A 19655-nucleotide genomic window follows, 5' to 3' on the forward strand; every position below is an offset into this window, starting at 1 on the left:
GGGGATCTATAGAGATGGATTATTCTTCCTCTGAAGATCCAGTGGAAAAAGAGCTCAGTTTCTCTAGGAATCACTGAGAAAAGCCGTGTGGTGTCTCAAGAACTTCTGGATTATATCTGGGGAGCAATGCTGGCTCCTCCCTCTGGCAGAGCATCTCACAATGGATGTTTTAGTCCTTATCAGCCATGCAGTGAAATTCAATGGTCTGTAATCAGCAGATGTCCCCCTCAGAGTGGTGTGAATGTCACTAAAAAGAGAGAGAAAGACAAACTGCCCACTTGAAAAATGTAATCTGCCATAGACATGGCAAGGAAAACAATTGCATTGCAATCTTCAACAGAGGAAACGAGAAGCAGGGAGGAAGGCCAGATCCGCTATAGAATGCCATTCCATCCCATAGGTGACATAGTGAGAGAGGCACTGGGAACAAAATGGTCATTCCTGCTGATCACCCTGACATCTTCACGACAAGAGGGCCAGAAAGGAGTGCACATCTGCCTCCTGGTGTTGTCCTGAATGTGAGCTCATTACCTGGCGTTCATTACCCGCAAGTCTGGCAGCTTCCCGCGGGCATTCCACGCTTCAGGCAAGCAAAGCTGCTTACCTCACTATGTTCTTTGGGCCTCTGAAGGGGACCGTCCACTTAGCTACAGCCTGGCAAGGAAGGGAGTCTTACAACACTCTGGATATTTTAGACTTTTATTGTCACTCGGGCTGAAACAAAGTATCCCCTCGCCACTTCTCCATCTTCATCCTTCTGTCCTGAAGGTGGCCTGTTCAGGTTGACAGCTTGGAGCGCCTGCAGGCTCCAGTTCGGCTGCAGCCCAGCTTTTCCTCTCACAGCTTAATTCTTATTATGACAATTCTTTCATTTCTACTTCAAAGATACCTCAGAGCTTGCCTAAATTAAAAACACTCTATTCTAAGCTAAACAATCCTCTATTATCTAAGCTATCTACGTTCCATAGCCCTTAAATGGTGATCCCTATATCTCCTAATTCTTTTAAACTTTCATCTCTTGGAGAAAGAAAAAACAACACAGCTTTAAATTGAACCTAGCACACACCTAACCAAACCTCACCTAACCTACCCTAACGTAACCTAACCTTACCTTACCTTACCTTACTTACCTTACCTTACCTAACCTAACCAAACACCTAAACTGAGCAAATACGAAAAAATAATCACATTTCCTATCTATGGCACAGCTCCTCTTAATACTCAGGGGATGGCTGGAGCTCTGCCTAAAGATGACACATCCCCTTTTCCCTCCTCTGGGCTGGCGGAGCATAAGGGCCTCCTCAGGCGCAGGTGTCTCCTCTCCAGTCTTCCTGCACTTGCTTGGCTGAGATGATCAGAGCAGCCAGGCTGGAGGCAGGATCGCTGGAGGTGACAAAGGGATGCTGCCCAGAGGAAAAAGAACAAAGAAAGGAACTCTTACTTTCCAGGATCCCATCCTCACGGGCTCAAGCAGGATTCCCTGGCTACCAGGAAGACACACAAAGAGCACCGAGGGCAGCATGTCCCCCTGCGCCTTGCTGTGCTGGCAGCTGTCTGCGCCACGTGGCCCACACTCCTCCTCATGCCTTCATGCAGGTGTCCTCAGCTGACAGGGCTTTTTGCCCCTTTGCTTTTTCTTACCTGCAGGAGCTCCTGGGCAGACCAGCGCCTGTCCTCATCTGCCTGCAGGCAGCAGCGGAGGAAGTCGCGCAGGAGAGCCGAGTGGTGCCTGGGGTTCTGCAGTTTTGGGGGCCCGTTCCTTTCTATCAGTTCAAAAACCTACAGCACATGGATGCAAGAGGACACTGCACCTGCTCCTTTGCTAGCCACAGCAGCTCTCTCCACACAGAGCCCTCTTGCTAAGCTGCACCTTACCCTGAGACGGGCTTCCCGCTCGTAAGGAGCTTCCCCTTCCACCATTTCCAGCCCCATGATGCCCAGGGACCAGATGTCCACTTTGGGGCCGTAGGCTTCTCCTCTCACCACCTCCGGCGCCATCCAGCTGGGAGTGCCGACGCTGGAGCTGCGCTTGCTGCGCTCAGGGCTGAGCTGAGCACAGAGGCCAAAGTCACCTGAGGCCAAAAACAAAGCCTGTCAAAGCCAGCTCCCACTGGCAAAGCGGCCAAAACCATTGCCCACTCCAAGCCTGACCAGGCCATGCTGAATCTAGCTGAAAAAGCAGCTGAGCTCTCCTTCCACATGCCTGGAGCCAGGCAAAGAAGGCATCGGCCACTCACGCACTGGCCAAGCGGCGCTTCTGCCCCAGTGGCAGTCACCGAAATGCAAGCGCACGGCAGGTGCTGGAAATGCTGCAGCCCAGCAGGGATACCCACCCAACTTGACAGATCCATCCATGCCCACAAGGACGTTGTTGCTTTTGATGTCTCTGTGGATGACTTGGCGGGAATGAAGGAAATGCAGTCCTTGCAGGCACTGAGAGAGAAAAAGGAGGGAGGGAAAGTTAACGTACAGGATCGGATTTCATCCCACCAGAAAGGAAAGAGCTCGACGGGACTGATGGCTTTCTCAGGGAATTGTGAGCGAGGGCACAGCATCATGGTGCTGTCACGAAGAAGAGCTTGCTGCTTCAACACTCTTGGAAGTTTTTTCTCGATTTCCAAGCAAAGGCATCCAAGCTCCCAAAAGTTCCGCTGGCCTTGGGTAGGAAGCGCGTCACCTTTGGCTGGGAGGCGGCACGGCAAAGATTTTTGGGGAAGCCTAGTGGCAGCAGAGGAGGAAGCAGCACCTTAGAGCTGTTCCAGAATCCGTCGCCATGCGGGCTGCAATGCTAGCCTTTGCAGCTGAGGACAGCTCTTTGCCCTTAGCTTGAAATTCTGCCGCCTGCATGCTGCCTTCGCGTGGCAAGGAATGTAGGACAGACAGACAGGCTCCAGGCTAACATTCCCAGGCAAAGCTGAGAAGAGGAAGCAAGTGAAACCAAGCGAGTGAGCCAGCACCAGCGCCAGAGGACACACAGGATGGAAGAGTGCAAGAACAGAGCCTGAGGAGTGCGGGCACAGCGGCAGGCAGTTCACTTCCCATGCTCGCTCTTCTCCTGTGTGTGGTCAAGGCAGCAGCAGCAGCAGCAAAAGAAAGGTGAGAGCAAGAAATCCCAGCTGTCCTTAACCTCCAGCTGGCAAGCAGCATCCTGGGCAGGCTTGGGGAAGCACAAGCGGGATCCCTCACCTCCCGACAGACAGCGCCTATCTGTCCTTCCTCCGGGTACACCGCGCTGAGCACATCAAACAAGGTGCCGCCGTCCATGAACTCCATGGCCAGCCAGAGCTCCGCATCCACCAGGTAGCTGAAAGAAGAAAACCACGGCATGGAGAGACAGCAATGGGCACAGCCTCAGTCAGCCAGGGGCCCGAGCCAGGTTTTTGCAACTGCTCTCCAAGCTACGTGTTCCACAAGAGATTCATGATCACCAGCTCCAACTCCTCCCACGCTCTGGAGACCAGCAGAGAAATCACCACCAGCTCCCTTCTCTGCCAGGGACCAAAGGGCATCGTCTCTTCGGGCTTGCACTAGCTAAAGCTACATTGACATGAGAATAGGCCAACCTGTCTAAGTAGGCAACGATATTGGGACTCCTGTTGTCCCTCATGGCCAGGATTTCATTGGCAGCCAGCTCCTCGGACATCTCCTCCTCAAGCGACATGATCTTGATTGCCACCTGAAATGACATTGGCCACCGTTTACCTTGAGAAGACGCCCCCTGCTCGAGATCACAAGCAGCACGGAGCGAGTGCTGCTGCAATGAGGCAGCGGGCTGGGCCAAAGTGCCTTGTCACTCGACAGCAGAGCTTAGCAGAAGCACCAAAGGCCATCCCAAATGCATTCTGCCTCCTGAGCCTAGAGTGTACTTCAGAGGAACAGCCTCTGCTGCAGACATGGAGCTGCCACCCAAACCTCCAGGCAGGGCTCACAGCAGCGGGGAAAGCGCTCCGGAGCTGCAAAATGGCATGGGGCTGTTGGCACTTTACCTGTTGTCCGCTGCTGGTGTCAAGGGCTTTATAAACAGCTCCAAAGCCCCTGGAAAGACAAAAGCAGCAGAAAGAGCCCTTTATCCCTTGGCACTGAAATCAAGCCTAGGCAGCAGATCTCCCCAGGCTGCCTGCACGTCTTCCTTAGAAAACGCCTGGCTGCGGCGTCTCTTCGGCCAGCAGCACGTCGGCCCGTGAGCCCTCTGCCCTGCGGGGCAGCCTGTCCAAGGGAACACTAAGGTGCAGCATGAAGACCAAGGGCCGCTGGAAATCTCCAAGGCGCACGCCCAGCCAGGTCATTTCCAAACCTAAGGGGAACTCTCCTCCTTGTGCGGGTGTGCATGCATGTGTGTGTCAAAAGAGTGACAACAATTAGAGTCAGAAGACTGTCCTTGAGAATCTGACATTTCTTGAGTGGCAAGGTGCTCTTTCAGGCCAGAAAGCGGCAGGGCCAGAGCGTTTCCCAGCTCCTGCTCCTCCTTGCTGCAAGCAAGACAATGCCAGCATCAACTTGTCTTTGATGAGGCCTTCGCATTGCTCTGACCCAGCAGTCCAGGCAGGCGACAGGAGGTAAAGCCAGAGCCTGACCGTGATTGGAGCTTGCCTGACTTCACGCTTGATATTGCACCAGCCAAAGACCTGGCCCACACTTTTGTAAAAGGAGCCGAGGCCACGCTTACCCTCGTCCCAGTTCTTCAAATGCCGTGTATTTGCTCATTGGCTGGCCCGGACTCACAATGCTCCCTGAAAGACAAAAGCAGCGCAGGGCGCTCGCTCGCACACAGAGACGCCGCTCCCCACACCCTCCCAAAGGCAGCCCCGCAGCCGGCAGCTCTGGGCCCTTTGCGGTCCCCTGGCTTCCAGCTGCTGAGACCAGCAAGTGGGAGGGCCATCTTCTCCACCTTTCATCAGGTGGCCTTTCCAAGAAGGCCTTTATTTCTTTCAAGCGCAGCATCCCATGCCATAAGCCAAAATGATGAGACCTTAAGAAGAGGGCCCTAAGAGGTCACCAAGGGCCTTTGCAGCCTCTGCAGTCACACCCACCATCACTGGCAGGTCCACTGCCAGGGCCACAAAGTGTCTGAGCCAGAGGAGGTGCAAGAACGGGAGCCCGAAAACAGCTGGGGCCAGAGAGCTCCCTGGGGCCTAGTCACTTGCTAGGTGCCAGCCTTCTGCTCAAGCAGAAACAATCTCTGCTTTTGTCTTTGGCACACAAGGCAGCCCAGGCAGAGCCAAGCCAGGCCCAGCCGCCCTCACAGGCAGCAGGAAGTCCCTGAGCGCTGCCGCGCTGCCTCAAAGCACAACAACAGCTTCTGCCGAGAGGCCTAAGCGCCTCTGAGACCGAGGGGCAACTTCTGGCACAGCCTACCCCCAGACACGCACACAACACACTGCTCTGGCAGACAAGAAATGCACCCGACTCACTCAGTGTCTTCCGGCCCTGCTCCTGCCTCCTCTCGGGCTGCTGGGCTGCGCGGCTGCAGGAAGTGCCAGCAGCGGGGGGCGAGCTGGCTGCTGCAGGCCACGCTGGTCCAGCGGCACCAGGTTGAATTGCAGAGCCTGTGTTGAGCTGGGACCAGAAAGGATTGCCCGTCAGAAGGGTGCCTGGCACACATGCCCCGCCCAGCGCACGGCCAAAGCAAGGCCTTGGGAAGGTGCTGTCAGCCACCCCCAGGCCTCTCCAGCTGGGGCGTTTCCCATGTCCCCTTCTCAAAGGCAACTTTGGCAAAAGCCCAAAGGCTACTTGGATCCAGCCCCTCAGGGCCACCTCCATGCTCCACGTTTTCAGCTTTTCTGCAAGACATTGGCAACAAGGGATCGATGGGGCTGCCAAGATCCAGAAAGACATCAGAGCAGTTCCCCAGGGCCTTGTTGCTTTCCTCCTCCTGTCTTTCCCTGGGCAATGAAATCAGCCCGCAACTGGCATGCAGTGGTCTGCTCAGAAGCCCGCAGCATGGCCCTTCTCTGATCTTTTTCACGCATTGCCCCTGTCCATGGCAGCCTTTAGGGAGCGGCCCTTCGGAGACGCCTTCCTGCCCTGCCCAGACCCACCCGCCCTTCACAATGTAGGGCTGGCAAGGATTCTCCTCTGCAAAGGCTGCTCTGACCGGCTGGAAGTGAAGCACAGCCTGAAGCTAATTAGTCCATGGAGAGGGCAGGTCCCTTCCAGGGGCCAGTGTCTGCCAGGTCCCCTGCAAGGCCGGCAACTGCGTCTTTGGGCCGCTCCGTCCGCTGACCACAGGCAGCCTGCACTGACAATGGGCACACGGGGCTGACTTCTACACTGAGAATCATTGAATGCTGCCTCCTGTCTGATGCCAAGAGACATTCTCAGGCCCTCTCAGCATCCCAGCTTAAATGCCAAACTTCAGAACCCATTGGCCAGGACTCCCTGGCTTGCCTGAAGCAGCACTGGGTCACGGCAGGCACACAGCCGCCAGCATCTTCAGCCACGAGCACCAAGGGCTGCTCCAAAACTGGAAGCCTGGCCCTGCACCAAAGGCAGTGCCATGCTCAGCTGCCACTCACTGGCTCTGCAAGTTCAGGCTGTGCAGAGAAAGCTGCTGGAGTCTTGATGCTCCTTTGCTCCTCTTCAGCCTCTTCCTCAATGCCAGAGGCAGCCAGAGGAGCTGCTGACCCTGCTGTTGAGGCCTGCAGACAGACAGACGTGAGAGAGATGGGCAAAAGGCAATCCCTTAGGAGCTGCTTTCTGTTGAGCTGGGAAAGGACCCAGAAGAAGGGGAAATGGTAGACTTTGATACAAGTGGGACTCTGAGTCATGAAAAGCCCAGGAAGTTGGCTGAATGAGGTGCTACTCCCATCTTGCTGTGCATTTGAGCTTCCCTGCTGCCTAGAAGCAGCAAGATGCCTTGGAGCTGTCCCATTTGCCTTTCATCTCTTGAAAGGCTCTTCCCTGCAAAATCAGCAAACAGCCAGTGCTCCCTTTGCTACTGCTGATGCCACGGGGCACTTGGCCTTTCTTTCAGCCTCCCACGCTGGCACTCCACACTGGACTGCAAGAGGCCAAGCTGGCAGAATTGCCGCCCTGTTGTCACACGCCAGCAACGTCACAGCTTCCTTTGCCACTCACCAAAGGCCAGGCTTGCCTCCATCCGCGTGTCAGGTGACCTGCAGCCAGCAAGGGAAAAGGAACCAGAGGCCCTTAGAAAAGTGCCTGTGCTGGCCACTCCCGCAGCACAAGGCAGTCCCAACACAGAGCATTTCCCTTTCCCAACAGGCCTCCCGGAGCAACAGCTCTTTCCCACAGCAGGCAAGAGAACAACAAGGACGCTAGAGTAGGCTCTGTCTACATTTGGGCCTCTTTTGCCAAGAGAGAAATAGAAAGACGCTGCTGGAAATGCCCCTTGCTCTTCAACACTCTCAGCTTCCCTTGTGCCCAACAGCTCAAGCAGCATTTTCCTCTTCTCTTTCCTGCATTTTAGATCTAGATTCTTTTAAATGGCATGCCCTAATTCCCATGCCTTGGCTGAAGATGGTAGCCCAGCAGAGCTTCCACAAAGGGCCCCTTCGCTGTGGCAGCTCCCTGCTGAAGCAGCCCAGGAACAGCTGCTGGGCTCAGCAGCAAACCCTCCCTGCACTGGACTTTGTGCTGCATCGCCAAGGGAATCGCAGTCTTGGCACACCATCAAGGGCTCAAGTCACGCAGCCAAGGCCTCTAAGGGGCAGAATTGGGAGCGAAAGGTGCTTTCCTTCGCTCCTGGAGAGAGCCACCGAGTTGCTAGCAGTACTTCTGAGCATCTCCCCTCAGAGTCTGCAATTAGCAGCTTGTCTTGCTTGAAGCAGCAAGAGGAGGAAATGACAGACTCCAGTGCCGCGCACTCTCTCGGGGAGGGAAGGCAACCGCTGCAGGTTGCAGGGCAAATACTCTGCACCCGCCCCCCAGTACACAGATGCCCCCTTTTTAGCTGATGCTGCTGGCAGGACATTGACCAAAGCGGTGGCATCTTCATGGCCATTGTGTTCCCAAATAAACTCGGTCACTGCTGCAGCATAAAGAGCAGAGTGAAGCAAAAGCCGGGTGATGCCAGCCCCAGGAGAAACCTTTACTTACGAGTCAGCTGGGTCAGGTAGTAGCCAGAATAGACAACAGAAAAGACCGTGCAAACCACGGCACAGACCTGCCCGATCATTTTGGCAGCGCTGTGCGGGTTTGCACACTGGATGCCAGCCAAGGCAAAGCCCAGACTCCTCTCGGGGTGCAGGCCGTCTGCTGAGAACTCCTTGAGCACAAGGATCCTCCTGCAGGGAGCGAGCAGAAGAGCCGCTCTGGACAAGCAGGCCTTGCGTGCACCGGGGCAACGCTGTGCTGACAGCACTGTGACGTGGCACCGCTCCCTTGACCTCACAATAGCAGCTGTTCTATGGCTTTCTTGTGCCCAGCAAGGCAACCTTCTGTATAGCTGATGCGAAAGAAAAGCCTGGGAAGTTCTCCTCACTCATAAAGCAGCAGAAAATGTCCTCCCAGTCCATAAGGCAGTGCTCAAGGCGTCCCAGGGGAACTCAGAAAATGGGCCAACCCAAGCGGCATCCAAGGAATCCAAGCAAACGCGCCTTTTGGTCCCAAAAGCTTTGACTGAAAGCAAAAGTCTGCTTCTTCTAGGTGGCATGGTAGCTGGTTCTGAAAAGTCTCACTTCTTCAATGACATTTAGGGGGGAAAAGAAGCAAAGATAATAAATTTCCAGGAGTATTTTAGGCTGCAGTCACTTCTCGAGCACGCGGGTGCGTGCTGACCTATGGAGGGGCTTGACAGCTGGCCTGCAAGCAAAGCTGAGTTCATAGAAGACATCCCAATTGATGGGTTTTGAGTGTATCCATAGCAAGGAAGAAGACAAGGCCGTCAGCATGGAAACCGATTAGTAAAGAGAGATGAAATTTTCGTAAGCTAGACTAGTGCCTAAGTAGATGTGTATACTTACCTTATAAATTTCTGTAAAACTTTTGCCAATTCTATTGACGTTAATTGCTTTGCACCAATGGATATAAGAAGTTCTTGTGGTGTAGTCAGTGACTTAAGATCACGCTTTGTTAAGAGTGTAGAAGCTGGAGAACATGCAGAATAAAGAAAACTTTTTTCTTCTTGGACCCTGATCACGTGTGTATGTCACGTCCGGCCTAATGGTGACAGTTCCCCATCTCTGGATCAAGAGACAACTATCGTCTGACAGGTAGCTTGTCAACAAACTGAGAAAGAATTGAGTACCTAGGCATGCAGATTTCTGAAGGGAGGAAAGAAAAGTGTTGACAAGAATAAGCCTGAGTTTTAAATGCCTGAAAGAGTCAAAAATAACACGTTGTGGGATATTGTACCAGATGTTACACAGAGTTAAAACCAACCACAACTCATTAGTATCTGGACTTCCTTGCCCACTATGCTTAGAAATGTTGCTTGAAGGCACTTTGTATCTAAAAATCCAGTTCCTGTAGATGACTGTAGATGTAGATCAAAATCCTACCAAAAACTCCGTGTCAAAACCAGCAAGAGTGAGACTTTTGTCCTTGGCAGTAGCTTCCAGGTGCTCCTGGACATCGCCAGGCCTAGACACAAAGATGTGTATTCGGCGGAGGGAGAGAAGCCTTATGCTTAGCTCTAACTGTGACCTTTGCTAGCAGATCTTACTAGCAGGTAATAAATTCCATTTGTTCTGCTCTTAGCCAGAGCCAAGACGGGAATCCAAGTCTAGATCACAGGCGAAGATCACAGGAGCCTCAGCTTTTCCAGAGGAGGAAAAATACAAAGGCTAGTAAATCTGCCCTGGGTTGACAGGGGTTTTTTACAGATCCATAGACAAGTGATGAAGCTTAAAAGATGACAGCAGAGGAAAATCAACAGATATGCTGAAACTGAGTGAAGAGGAAGGAGACTTCAAATTAACTGAAAAGCTGCACCGAAAGCTTCTCTACTTTTTGCAGTTGCTTCAAGTTTAAAATGACAAACTCTAGCAGCACTTCCAACTTATTGTTCTTAATTCTAGGATAAAGACAATCAAAACTGGGTACTCCTGCTTAGAGCATGAAGTAAAGCACAGAAAGGCATTAGAGTAAGAAAAATTGTGTTTAGAAGGCTGAGGCAGCCTTAGGGCTAGGAGGAATGGGGAGGCGTGGAAATCAGGCCTGTGGGCACCAGTCAGGGAGCATCCAGTCCCTGAGCGGTCCCTCACAGAGGGTATCCCAGCAGATGGAGTCCAAATGGAGCCACAGCTCGGTGGGAAAAGTGCCGGGCTGGTGAGCCGTGCTTAGCAGGGGCTCCTGCATCAAATTGCTCCCCGACAGGTGCGGTATGCTGTGTGTGTGTGCCCAAAAGCTGGCAAGAGCAGGCTGGCCCAGATGTGGGAAAAGGCCAAGGAGGCAGCAGAGTGGGAATGGGGCTGTGCAGGAGGCCCTGGTGGTTGCACACAGCCGTGGGGGATCAGGCTGGCCCAGATGGTCCCTGGGGCTCTGGGCTGAAAAGGGGGGAAAAGAGAAGCAGGGAGGAAGGGCCAGATGCCGCTATGAGAATGCCATTCCATCCCAAAGGGGACATAGTGAGAGGAGGCTGGGAACAAAATGGTGATTCCTGCTGATCACCCTGACATCTTCACGACAAGAGGGCCAGAAAGGAGTGCACATCTGCCTCCTGGTGTTGTCCTGAATGTGAGCTCATTACCTGGCGTTCATTACCCGCAAGTCTGGCAGCTTCCCGCGGGCATTCCACGCTTCAGGCAAGCAAAGCTGCTTACCTCACTATGTTCTTTGGGCCTCTGAAGGGGACCGTCCACTTAGCTACAGCCTGGCAAGGAAGGGAGTCTTACAACACTCTGGATATTTTAGACTTTTATTGTCACTCGGGCTGAAACAAAGTATCCCCTCGCCACTTCTCCATCTTCATCCTTCTGTCCTGAAGGTGGCCTGTTCAGGTTGACAGCTTGGAGCGCCTGCAGGCTCCAGTTCGGCTGCAGCCCAGCTTTTCCTCTCACAGCTTAATTCTTATTATGACAATTCTTTCATTTCTACTTCAAAGATACCTCAGAGCTTGCCTAAATTAAAAACACTCTATTCTAAGCTAAACAATCCTCTATTATCTAAGCTATCTACGTTCCATAGCCCTTAAATGGTGATCCCTATATCTCCTAATTCTTTTAAACTTTCATCTCTTGGAGAAAGAAAAAACAACACAGCTTTAAATTGAACCTAGCACACACCTAACCAAACCTCACCTAACCTACCCTAACGTAACCTAACCTTACCTTACCTTACCTTACTTACCTTACCTACCTTACCTTACCTTACCTTACCTACCTAACCTAACCAAACACCTAAACTGAGCAAATACGAAAAAATAATCACATTTCCTATCTATGGCACAGCTCCTCTTAATACTCAGGGGATGGCTGGAGCTCTGCCTAAAGATGACACATCCCCTTTTCCCTCCTCTGGGCTGGCGGAGCATAAGGGCCTCCTCAGGCGCAGGTGTCTCCTCTCCAGTCTTCCTGCACTTGCTTGGCTGAGATGATCAGAGCAGCCAGGCTGGAGGCAGGATCGCTGGAGGTGACAAAGGGATGCTGCCCAGAGGAAAAAGAACAAAGAAAGGAACTCTTACTTTCCAGGATCCCATCCTCACGGGCTCAAGCAGGATTCCCTGGCTACCAGGAAGACACACAAAGAGCACCGAGGGCAGCATGTCCCCCTGCGCCTTGCTGTGCTGGCAGCTGTCTGCGCCACGTGGCCCACACTCCTCCTCATGCCTTCATGCAGGTGTCCTCAGCTGACAGGGCTTTTTGCCCCTTTGCTTTTTCTTACCTGCAGGAGCTCCTGGGCAGACCAGCGCCTGTCCTCATCTGCCTGCAGGCAGCAGCGGAGGAAGTCGCGCAGGAGAGCCGAGTGGTGCCTGGGGTTCTGCAGTTTTGGGGGCCCGTTCCTTTCTATCAGTTCAAAAACCTACAGCACATGGATGCAAGAGGACACTGCACCTGCTCCTTTGCTAGCCACAGCAGCTCTCTCCACACAGAGCCCTCTTGCTAAGCTGCACCTTACCCTGAGACGGGCTTCCCGCTCGTAAGGAGCTTCCCCTTCCACCATTTCCAGCCCCATGATGCCCAGGGACCAGATGTCCACTTTGGGGCCGTAGGCTTCTCCTCTCACCACCTCCGGCGCCATCCAGCTGGGAGTGCCGACGCTGGAGCTGCGCTTGCTGCGCTCAGGGCTGAGCTGAGCACAGAGGCCAAAGTCACCTGAGGCCAAAAACAAAGCCTGTCAAAGCCAGCTCCCACTGGCAAAGCGGCCAAAACCATTGCCCACTCCAAGCCTGACCAGGCCATGCTGAATCTAGCTGAAAAAGCAGCTGAGCTCTCCTTCCACATGCCTGGAGCCAGGCAAAGAAGGCATCGGCCACTCACGCACTGGCCAAGCGGCGCTTCTGCCCCAGTGGCAGTCACCGAAATGCAAGCGCACGGCAGGTGCTGGAAATGCTGCAGCCCAGCAGGGATACCCACCCAACTTGACAGATCCATCCATGCCCACAAGGACGTTGTTGCTTTTGATGTCTCTGTGGATGACTTGGCGGGAATGAAGGAAATGCAGTCCTTGCAGGCACTGAGAGAGAAAAAGGAGGGAGGGAAAGTTAACGTACAGGATCGGATTTCATCCCACCAGAAAGGAAAGAGCTCGACGGGACTGATGGCTTTCTCAGGGAATTGTGAGCGAGGGCACAGCATCATGGTGCTGTCACGAAGAAGAGCTTGCTGCTTCAACACTCTTGGAAGTTTTTTCTCGATTTCCAAGCAAAGGCATCCAAGCTCCCAAAAGTTCCGCTGGCCTTGGGTAGGAAGCGCGTCACCTTTGGCTGGGAGGCGGCACGGCAAAGATTTTTGGGGAAGCCTAGTGGCAGCAGAGGAGGAAGCAGCACCTTAGAGCTGTTCCAGAATCCGTCGCCATGCGGGCTGCAATGCTAGCCTTTGCAGCTGAGGACAGCTCTTTGCCCTTAGCTTGAAATTCTGCCGCCTGCATGCTGCCTTCGCGTGGCAAGGAATGTAGGACAGACAGACAGGCTCCAGGCTAACATTCCCAGGCAAAGCTGAGAAGAGGAAGCAAGTGAAACCAAGCGAGTGAGCCAGCACCAGCGCCAGAGGACACACAGGATGGAAGAGTGCAAGAACAGAGCCTGAGGAGTGCGGGCACAGCGGCAGGCAGTTCACTTCCCATGCTCGCTCTTCTCCTGTGTGTGGTCAAGGCAGCAGCAGCAGCAGCAAAAGAAAGGTGAGAGCAAGAAATCCCAGCTGTCCTTAACCTCCAGCTGGCAAGCAGCATCCTGGGCAGGCTTGGGGAAGCACAAGCGGGATCCCTCACCTCCCGACAGACAGCGCCTATCTGTCCTTCCTCCGGGTACACCGCGCTGAGCACATCAAACAAGGTGCCGCCGTCCATGAACTCCATGGCCAGCCAGAGCTCCGCATCCACCAGGTAGCTGAAAGAAGAAAACCACGGCATGGAGAGACAGCAATGGGCACAGCCTCAGTCAGCCAGGGGCCCGAGCCAGGTTTTTGCAACTGCTCTCCAAGCTACGTGTTCCACAAGAGATTCATGATCACCAGCTCCAACTCCTCCCACGCTCTGGAGACCAGCAGAGAAATCACCACCAGCTCCCTTCTCTGCCAGGGACCAAAGGGCATCGTCTCTTCGGGCTTGCACTAGCTAAAGCTACATTGACATGAGAATAGGCCAACCTGTCTAAGTAGGCAACGATATTGGGACTCCTGTTGTCCCTCATGGCCAGGATTTCATTGGCAGCCAGCTCCTCGGACATCTCCTCCTCAAGCGACATGATCTTGATTGCCACCTGAAATGACATTGGCCACCGTTTACCTTGAGAAGACGCCCCCTGCTCGAGATCACAAGCAGCACGGAGCGAGTGCTGCTGCAATGAGGCAGCGGGCTGGGCCAAAGTGCCTTGTCACTCGACAGCAGAGCTTAGCAGAAGCACCAAAGGCCATCCCAAATGCATTCTGCCTCCTGAGCCTAGAGTGTACTTCAGAGGAACAGCCTCTGCTGCAGACATGGAGCTGCCACCCAAACCTCCAGGCAGGGCTCACAGCAGCGGGGAAAGCGCTCCGGAGCTGCAAAATGGCATGGGGCTGTTGGCACTTTACCTGTTGTCCGCTGCTGGTGTCAAGGGCTTTATAAACAGCTCCAAAGCCCCTGGAAAGACAAAAGCAGCAGAAAGAGCCCTTTATCCCTTGGCACTGAAATCAAGCCTAGGCAGCAGATCTCCCCAGGCTGCCTGCACGTCTTCCTTAGAAAACGCCTGGCTGCGGCGTCTCTTCGGCCAGCAGCACGTCGGCCCGTGAGCCCTCTGCCCTGCGGGGCAGCCTGTCCAAGGGAACACTAAGGTGCAGCATGAAGACCAAGGGCCGCTGGAAATCTCCAAGGCGCACGCCCAGCCAGGTCATTTCCAAACCTAAGGGGAACTCTCCTCCTTGTGCGGGTGTGCATGCATGTGTGTGTCAAAAGAGTGACAACAATTAGAGTCAGAAGACTGTCCTTGAGAATCTGACATTTCTTGAGTGGCAAGGTGCTCTTTCAGGCCAGAAAGCGGCAGGGCCAGAGCGTTTCCCAGCTCCTGCTCCTCCTTGCTGCAAGCAAGACAATGCCAGCATCAACTTGTCTTTGATGAGGCCTTCGCATTGCTCTGACCCAGCAGTCCAGGCAGGCGACAGGAGGTAAAGCCAGAGCCTGACCGTGATTGGAGCTTGCCTGACTTCACGCTTGATATTGCACCAGCCAAAGACCTGGCCCACACTTTTGTAAAAGGAGCCGAGGCCACGCTTACCCTCGTCCCAGTTCTTCAAATGCCGTGTATTTGCTCATTGGCTGGCCCGGACTCACAATGCTCCCTGAAAGACAAAAGCAGCGCAGGGCGCTCGCTCGCACACAGAGACGCCGCTCCCCACACCCTCCCAAAGGCAGCCCCGCAGCCGGCAGCTCTGGGCCCTTTGCGGTCCCCTGGCTTCCAGCTGCTGAGACCAGCAAGTGGGAGGGCCATCTTCTCCACCTTTCATCAGGTGGCCTTTCCAAGAAGGCCTTTATTTCTTTCAAGCGCAGCATCCCATGCCATAAGCCAAAATGATGAGACCTTAAGAAGAGGGCCCTAAGAGGTCACCAAGGGCCTTTGCAGCCTCTGCAGTCACACCCACCATCACTGGCAGGTCCACTGCCAGGGCCACAAAGTGTCTGAGCCAGAGGAGGTGCAAGAACGGGAGCCCGAAAACAGCTGGGGCCAGAGAGCTCCCTGGGGCCTAGTCACTTGCTAGGTGCCAGCCTTCTGCTCAAGCAGAAACAATCTCTGCTTTTGTCTTTGGCACACAAGGCAGCCCAGGCAGAGCCAAGCCAGGCCCAGCCGCCCTCACAGGCAGCAGGAAGTCCCTGAGCGCTGCCGCGCTGCCTCAAAGCACAACAACAGCTTCTGCCGAGAGGCCTAAGCGCCTCTGAGACCGAGGGGCAACTTCTGGCACAGCCTACCCCCAGACACGCACACAACACACTGCTCTGGCAGACAAGAAATGCACCCGACTCACTCAGTGTCTTCCGGCCCTGCTCCTGCCTCCTCTCGGGCTGCTGGGCTGCGCGGCTGCAGGAAGTGCCAGCAGCGGGGGGCGAGCTGGCTGCTGCAGGCCACGCTGGTCCAGCGGCACCAGGTTGAATTGCAGAGCCTGTGTTGAGCTGGGACCAGAAAGGATTGCCCGTCAGAAGGGTGCCTGGCACACATGCCCCGCCCAGCGCACGGCCAAAGCAAGGCCTTGGGAAGGTGCTGTCAGCCACCCCCAGGCCTCTCCAGCTGGGGCGTTTCCCATGTCCCCTTCTCAAAGGCAACTTTGGCAAAAGCCCAAAGGCTACTTGGATCCAGCCCCTCAGGGCCACCTCCATGCTCCACGTTTTCAGCTTTTCTGCAAGACATTGGCAACAAGGGATCGATGGGGCTGCCAAGATCCAGAAAGACATCAGAGCAGTTCCCCAGGGCCTTGTTGCTTTCCTCCTCCTGTCTTTCCCTGGGCAATGAAATCAGCCCGCAACTGGCATGCAGTGGTCTGCTCAGAAGCCCGCAGCATGGCCCTTCTCTGATCTTTTTCACGCATTGCCCCTGTCCATGGCAGCCTTTAGGGAGCGGCCCTTCGGAGACGCCTTCCTGCCCTGCCCAGACCCACCCGCCCTTCACAATGTAGGGCTGGCAAGGATTCTCCTCTGCAAAGGCTGCTCTGACCGGCTGGAAGTGAAGCACAGCCTGAAGCTAATTAGTCCATGGAGAGGGCAGGTCCCTTCCAGGGGCCAGTGTCTGCCAGGTCCCCTGCAAGGCCGGCAACTGCGTCTTTGGGCCGCTCCGTCCGCTGACCACAGGCAGCCTGCACTGACAATGGGCACACGGGGCTGACTTCTACACTGAGAATCATTGAATGCTGCCTCCTGTCTGATGCCAAGAGACATTCTCAGGCCCTCTCAGCATCCCAGCTTAAATGCCAAACTTCAGAACCCATTGGCCAGGACTCCCTGGCTTGCCTGAAGCAGCACTGGGTCACGGCAGGCACACAGCCGCCAGCATCTTCAGCCACGAGCACCAAGGGCTGCTCCAAAACTGGAAGCCTGGCCCTGCACCAAAGGCAGTGCCATGCTCAGCTGCCACTCACTGGCTCTGCAAGTTCAGGCTGTGCAGAGAAAGCTGCTGGAGTCTTGATGCTCCTTTGCTCCTCTTCAGCCTCTTCCTCAATGCCAGAGGCAGCCAGAGGAGCTGCTGACCCTGCTGTTGAGGCCTGCAGACAGACAGACGTGAGAGAGATGGGCAAAAGGCAATCCCTTAGGAGCTGCTTTCTGTTGAGCTGGGAAAGGACCCAGAAGAAGGGGAAATGGTAGACTTTGATACAAGTGGGACTCTGAGTCATGAAAAGCCCAGGAAGTTGGCTGAATGAGGTGCTACTCCCATCTTGCTGTGCATTTGAGCTTCCCTGCTGCCTAGAAGCAGCAAGATGCCTTGGAGCTGTCCCATTTGCCTTTCATCTCTTGAAAGGCTCTTCCCTGCAAAATCAGCAAACAGCCAGTGCTCCCTTTGCTACTGCTGATGCCACGGGGCACTTGGCCTTTCTTTCAGCCTCCCACGCTGGCACTCCACACTGGACTGCAAGAGGCCAAGCTGGCAGAATTGCCGCCCTGTTGTCACACGCCAGCAACGTCACAGCTTCCTTTGCCACTCACCAAAGGCCAGGCTTGCCTCCATCCGCGTGTCAGGTGACCTGCAGCCAGCAAGGGAAAAGGAACCAGAGGCCCTTAGAAAAGTGCCTGTGCTGGCCACTCCCGCAGCACAAGGCAGTCCCAACACAGAGCATTTCCCTTTCCCAACAGGCCTCCCGGAGCAACAGCTCTTTCCCACAGCAGGCAAGAGAACAACAAGGACGCTAGAGTAGGCTCTGTCTACATTTGGGCCTCTTTTGCCAAGAGAGAAATAGAAAGACGCTGCTGGAAATGCCCCTTGCTCTTCAACACTCTCAGCTTCCCTTGTGCCCAACAGCTCAAGCAGCATTTTCCTCTTCTCTTTCCTGCATTTTAGATCTAGATTCTTTTAAATGGCATGCCCTAATTCCCATGCCTTGGCTGAAGATGGTAGCCCAGCAGAGCTTCCACAAAGGGCCCCTTCGCTGTGGCAGCTCCCTGCTGAAGCAGCCCAGGAACAGCTGCTGGGCTCAGCAGCAAACCCTCCCTGCACTGGACTTTGTGCTGCATCGCCAAGGGAATCGCAGTCTTGGCACACCATCAAGGGCTCAAGTCACGCAGCCAAGGCCTCTAAGGGGCAGAATTGGGAGCGAAAGGTGCTTTCCTTCGCTCCTGGAGAGAGCCACCGAGTTGCTAGCAGTACTTCTGAGCATCTCCCCTCAGAGTCTGCAATTAGCAGCTTGTCTTGCTTGAAGCAGCAAGAGGAGGAAATGACAGACTCCAGTGCCGCGCACTCTCTCGGGGAGGGAAGGCAACCGCTGCAGGTTGCAGGGCAAATACTCTGCACCCGCCCCCCAGTACACAGATGCCCCCTTTTTAGCTGATGCTGCTGGCAGGACATTGACCAAAGCGGTGGCATCTTCATGGCCATTGTGTTCCCAAATAAACTCGGTCACTGCTGCAGCATAAAGAGCAGAGTGAAGCAAAAGCCGGGTGATGCCAGCCCCAGGAGAAACCTTTACTTACGAGTCAGCTGGGTCAGGTAGTAGCCAGAATAGACAACAGAAAAGACCGTGCAAACCACGGCACAGACCTGCCCGATCATTTTGGCAGCGCTGTGCGGGTTTGCACACTGGATGCCAGCCAAGGCAAAGCCCAGACTCCTCTCGGGGTGCAGGCCGTCTGCTGAGAACTCCTTGAGCACAAGGATCCTCCTGCAGGGAGCGAGCAGAAGAGCCGCTCTGGACAAGCAGGCCTTGCGTGCACCGGGGCAACGCTGTGCTGACAGCACTGTGACGTGGCACCGCTCCCTTGACCTCACAATAGCAGCTGTTCTATGGCTTTCTTGTGCCCAGCAAGGCAACCTTCTGTATAGCTGATGCGAAAGAAAAGCCTGGGAAGTTCTCCTCACTCATAAAGCAGCAGAAAATGTCCTCCCAGTCCATAAGGCAGTGCTCAAGGCGTCCCAGGGGAACTCAGAAAATGGGCCAACCCAAGCGGCATCCAAGGAATCCAAGCAAACGCGCCTTTTGGTCCCAAAAGCTTTGACTGAAAGCAAAAGTCTGCTTCTTCTAGGTGGCATGGTAGCTGGTTCTGAAAAGTCTCACTTCTTCAATGACATTTAGGGGGGAAAAGAAGCAAAGATAATAAATTTCCAGGAGTATTTTAGGCTGCAGTCACTTCTCGAGCACGCGGGTGCGTGCTGACCTATGGAGGGGCTTGACAGCTGGCCTGCAAGCAAAGCTGAGTTCATAGAAGACATCCCAATTGATGGGTTTTGAGTGTATCCATAGCAAGGAAGAAGACAAGGCCGTCAGCATGGAAACCGATTAGTAAAGAGAGATGAAATTTTCGTAAGCTAGACTAGTGCCTAAGTAGATGTGTATACTTACCTTATAAATTTCTGTAAAACTTTTGCCAATTCTATTGACGTTAATTGCTTTGCACCAATGGATATAAGAAGTTCTTGTGGTGTAGTCAGTGACTTAAGATCACGCTTTGTTAAGAGTGTAGAAGCTGGAGAACATGCAGAATAAAGAAAACTTTTTTCTTCTTGGACCCTGATCACGTGTGTATGTCACGTCCGGCCTAATGGTGACAGTTCCCCATCTCTGGATCAAGAGACAACTATCGTCTGACAGGTAGCTTGTCAACAAACTGAGAAAGAATTGAGTACCTAGGCATGCAGATTTCTGAAGGGAGGAAAGAAAAGTGTTGACAAGAATAAGCCTGAGTTTTAAATGCCTGAAAGAGTCAAAAATAACACGTTGTGGGATATTGTACCAGATGTTACACAGAGTTAAAACCAACCACAACTCATTAGTATCTGGACTTCCTTGCCCACTATGCTTAGAAATGTTGCTTGAAGGCACTTTGTATCTAAAAATCCAGTTCCTGTAGATGACTGTAGATGTAGATCAAAATCCTACCAAAAACTCCGTGTCAAAACCAGCAAGAGTGAGACTTTTGTCCTTGGCAGT

General features: G+C 53.9%; 2 protein-coding genes across 2 annotated transcripts; both read right to left on the reverse strand.

The window, feature by feature from the left end:
• Positions 1-1301: 1301 nt before the first annotated feature.
• LOC118701251 (serine/threonine-protein kinase PAK 3-like) lies at positions 1302-8137 on the reverse strand. Its single transcript, XM_036405884.2, has 13 exons — positions 8059-8137; positions 7078-7115; positions 6512-6638; positions 6441-6452; positions 5412-5546; positions 4667-4730; positions 3987-4035; positions 3564-3676; positions 3187-3304; positions 2334-2433; positions 1876-2072; positions 1642-1779; positions 1302-1403 (listed from the first exon to the last, which is right to left on the reverse strand). The coding sequence occupies exons 1-13, from the start codon at positions 8135-8137 to the stop codon at positions 1302-1304; spliced, it is 1272 nt and encodes a 423-aa protein (XP_036261777.2).
• Positions 8138-11444: 3307 nt separating this feature from the next.
• Positions 11445-18280, reverse strand: LOC118701252 (serine/threonine-protein kinase PAK 3-like). Its single transcript, XM_036405885.2, has 13 exons — positions 18202-18280; positions 17221-17258; positions 16655-16781; positions 16584-16595; positions 15555-15689; positions 14810-14873; positions 14130-14178; positions 13707-13819; positions 13330-13447; positions 12477-12576; positions 12019-12215; positions 11785-11922; positions 11445-11546 (listed from the first exon to the last, which is right to left on the reverse strand). The coding sequence occupies exons 1-13, from the start codon at positions 18278-18280 to the stop codon at positions 11445-11447; spliced, it is 1272 nt and encodes a 423-aa protein (XP_036261778.2).
• Positions 18281-19655: the final 1375 nt, after the last annotated feature.

The sequence above is a fragment of the Molothrus ater genome, unplaced genomic scaffold (assembly GCF_012460135.2).
Source record: "Molothrus ater isolate BHLD 08-10-18 breed brown headed cowbird unplaced genomic scaffold, BPBGC_Mater_1.1 matUn_MA543, whole genome shotgun sequence".
Taxonomy (NCBI): domain Eukaryota; kingdom Metazoa; phylum Chordata; class Aves; order Passeriformes; family Icteridae; genus Molothrus; species Molothrus ater.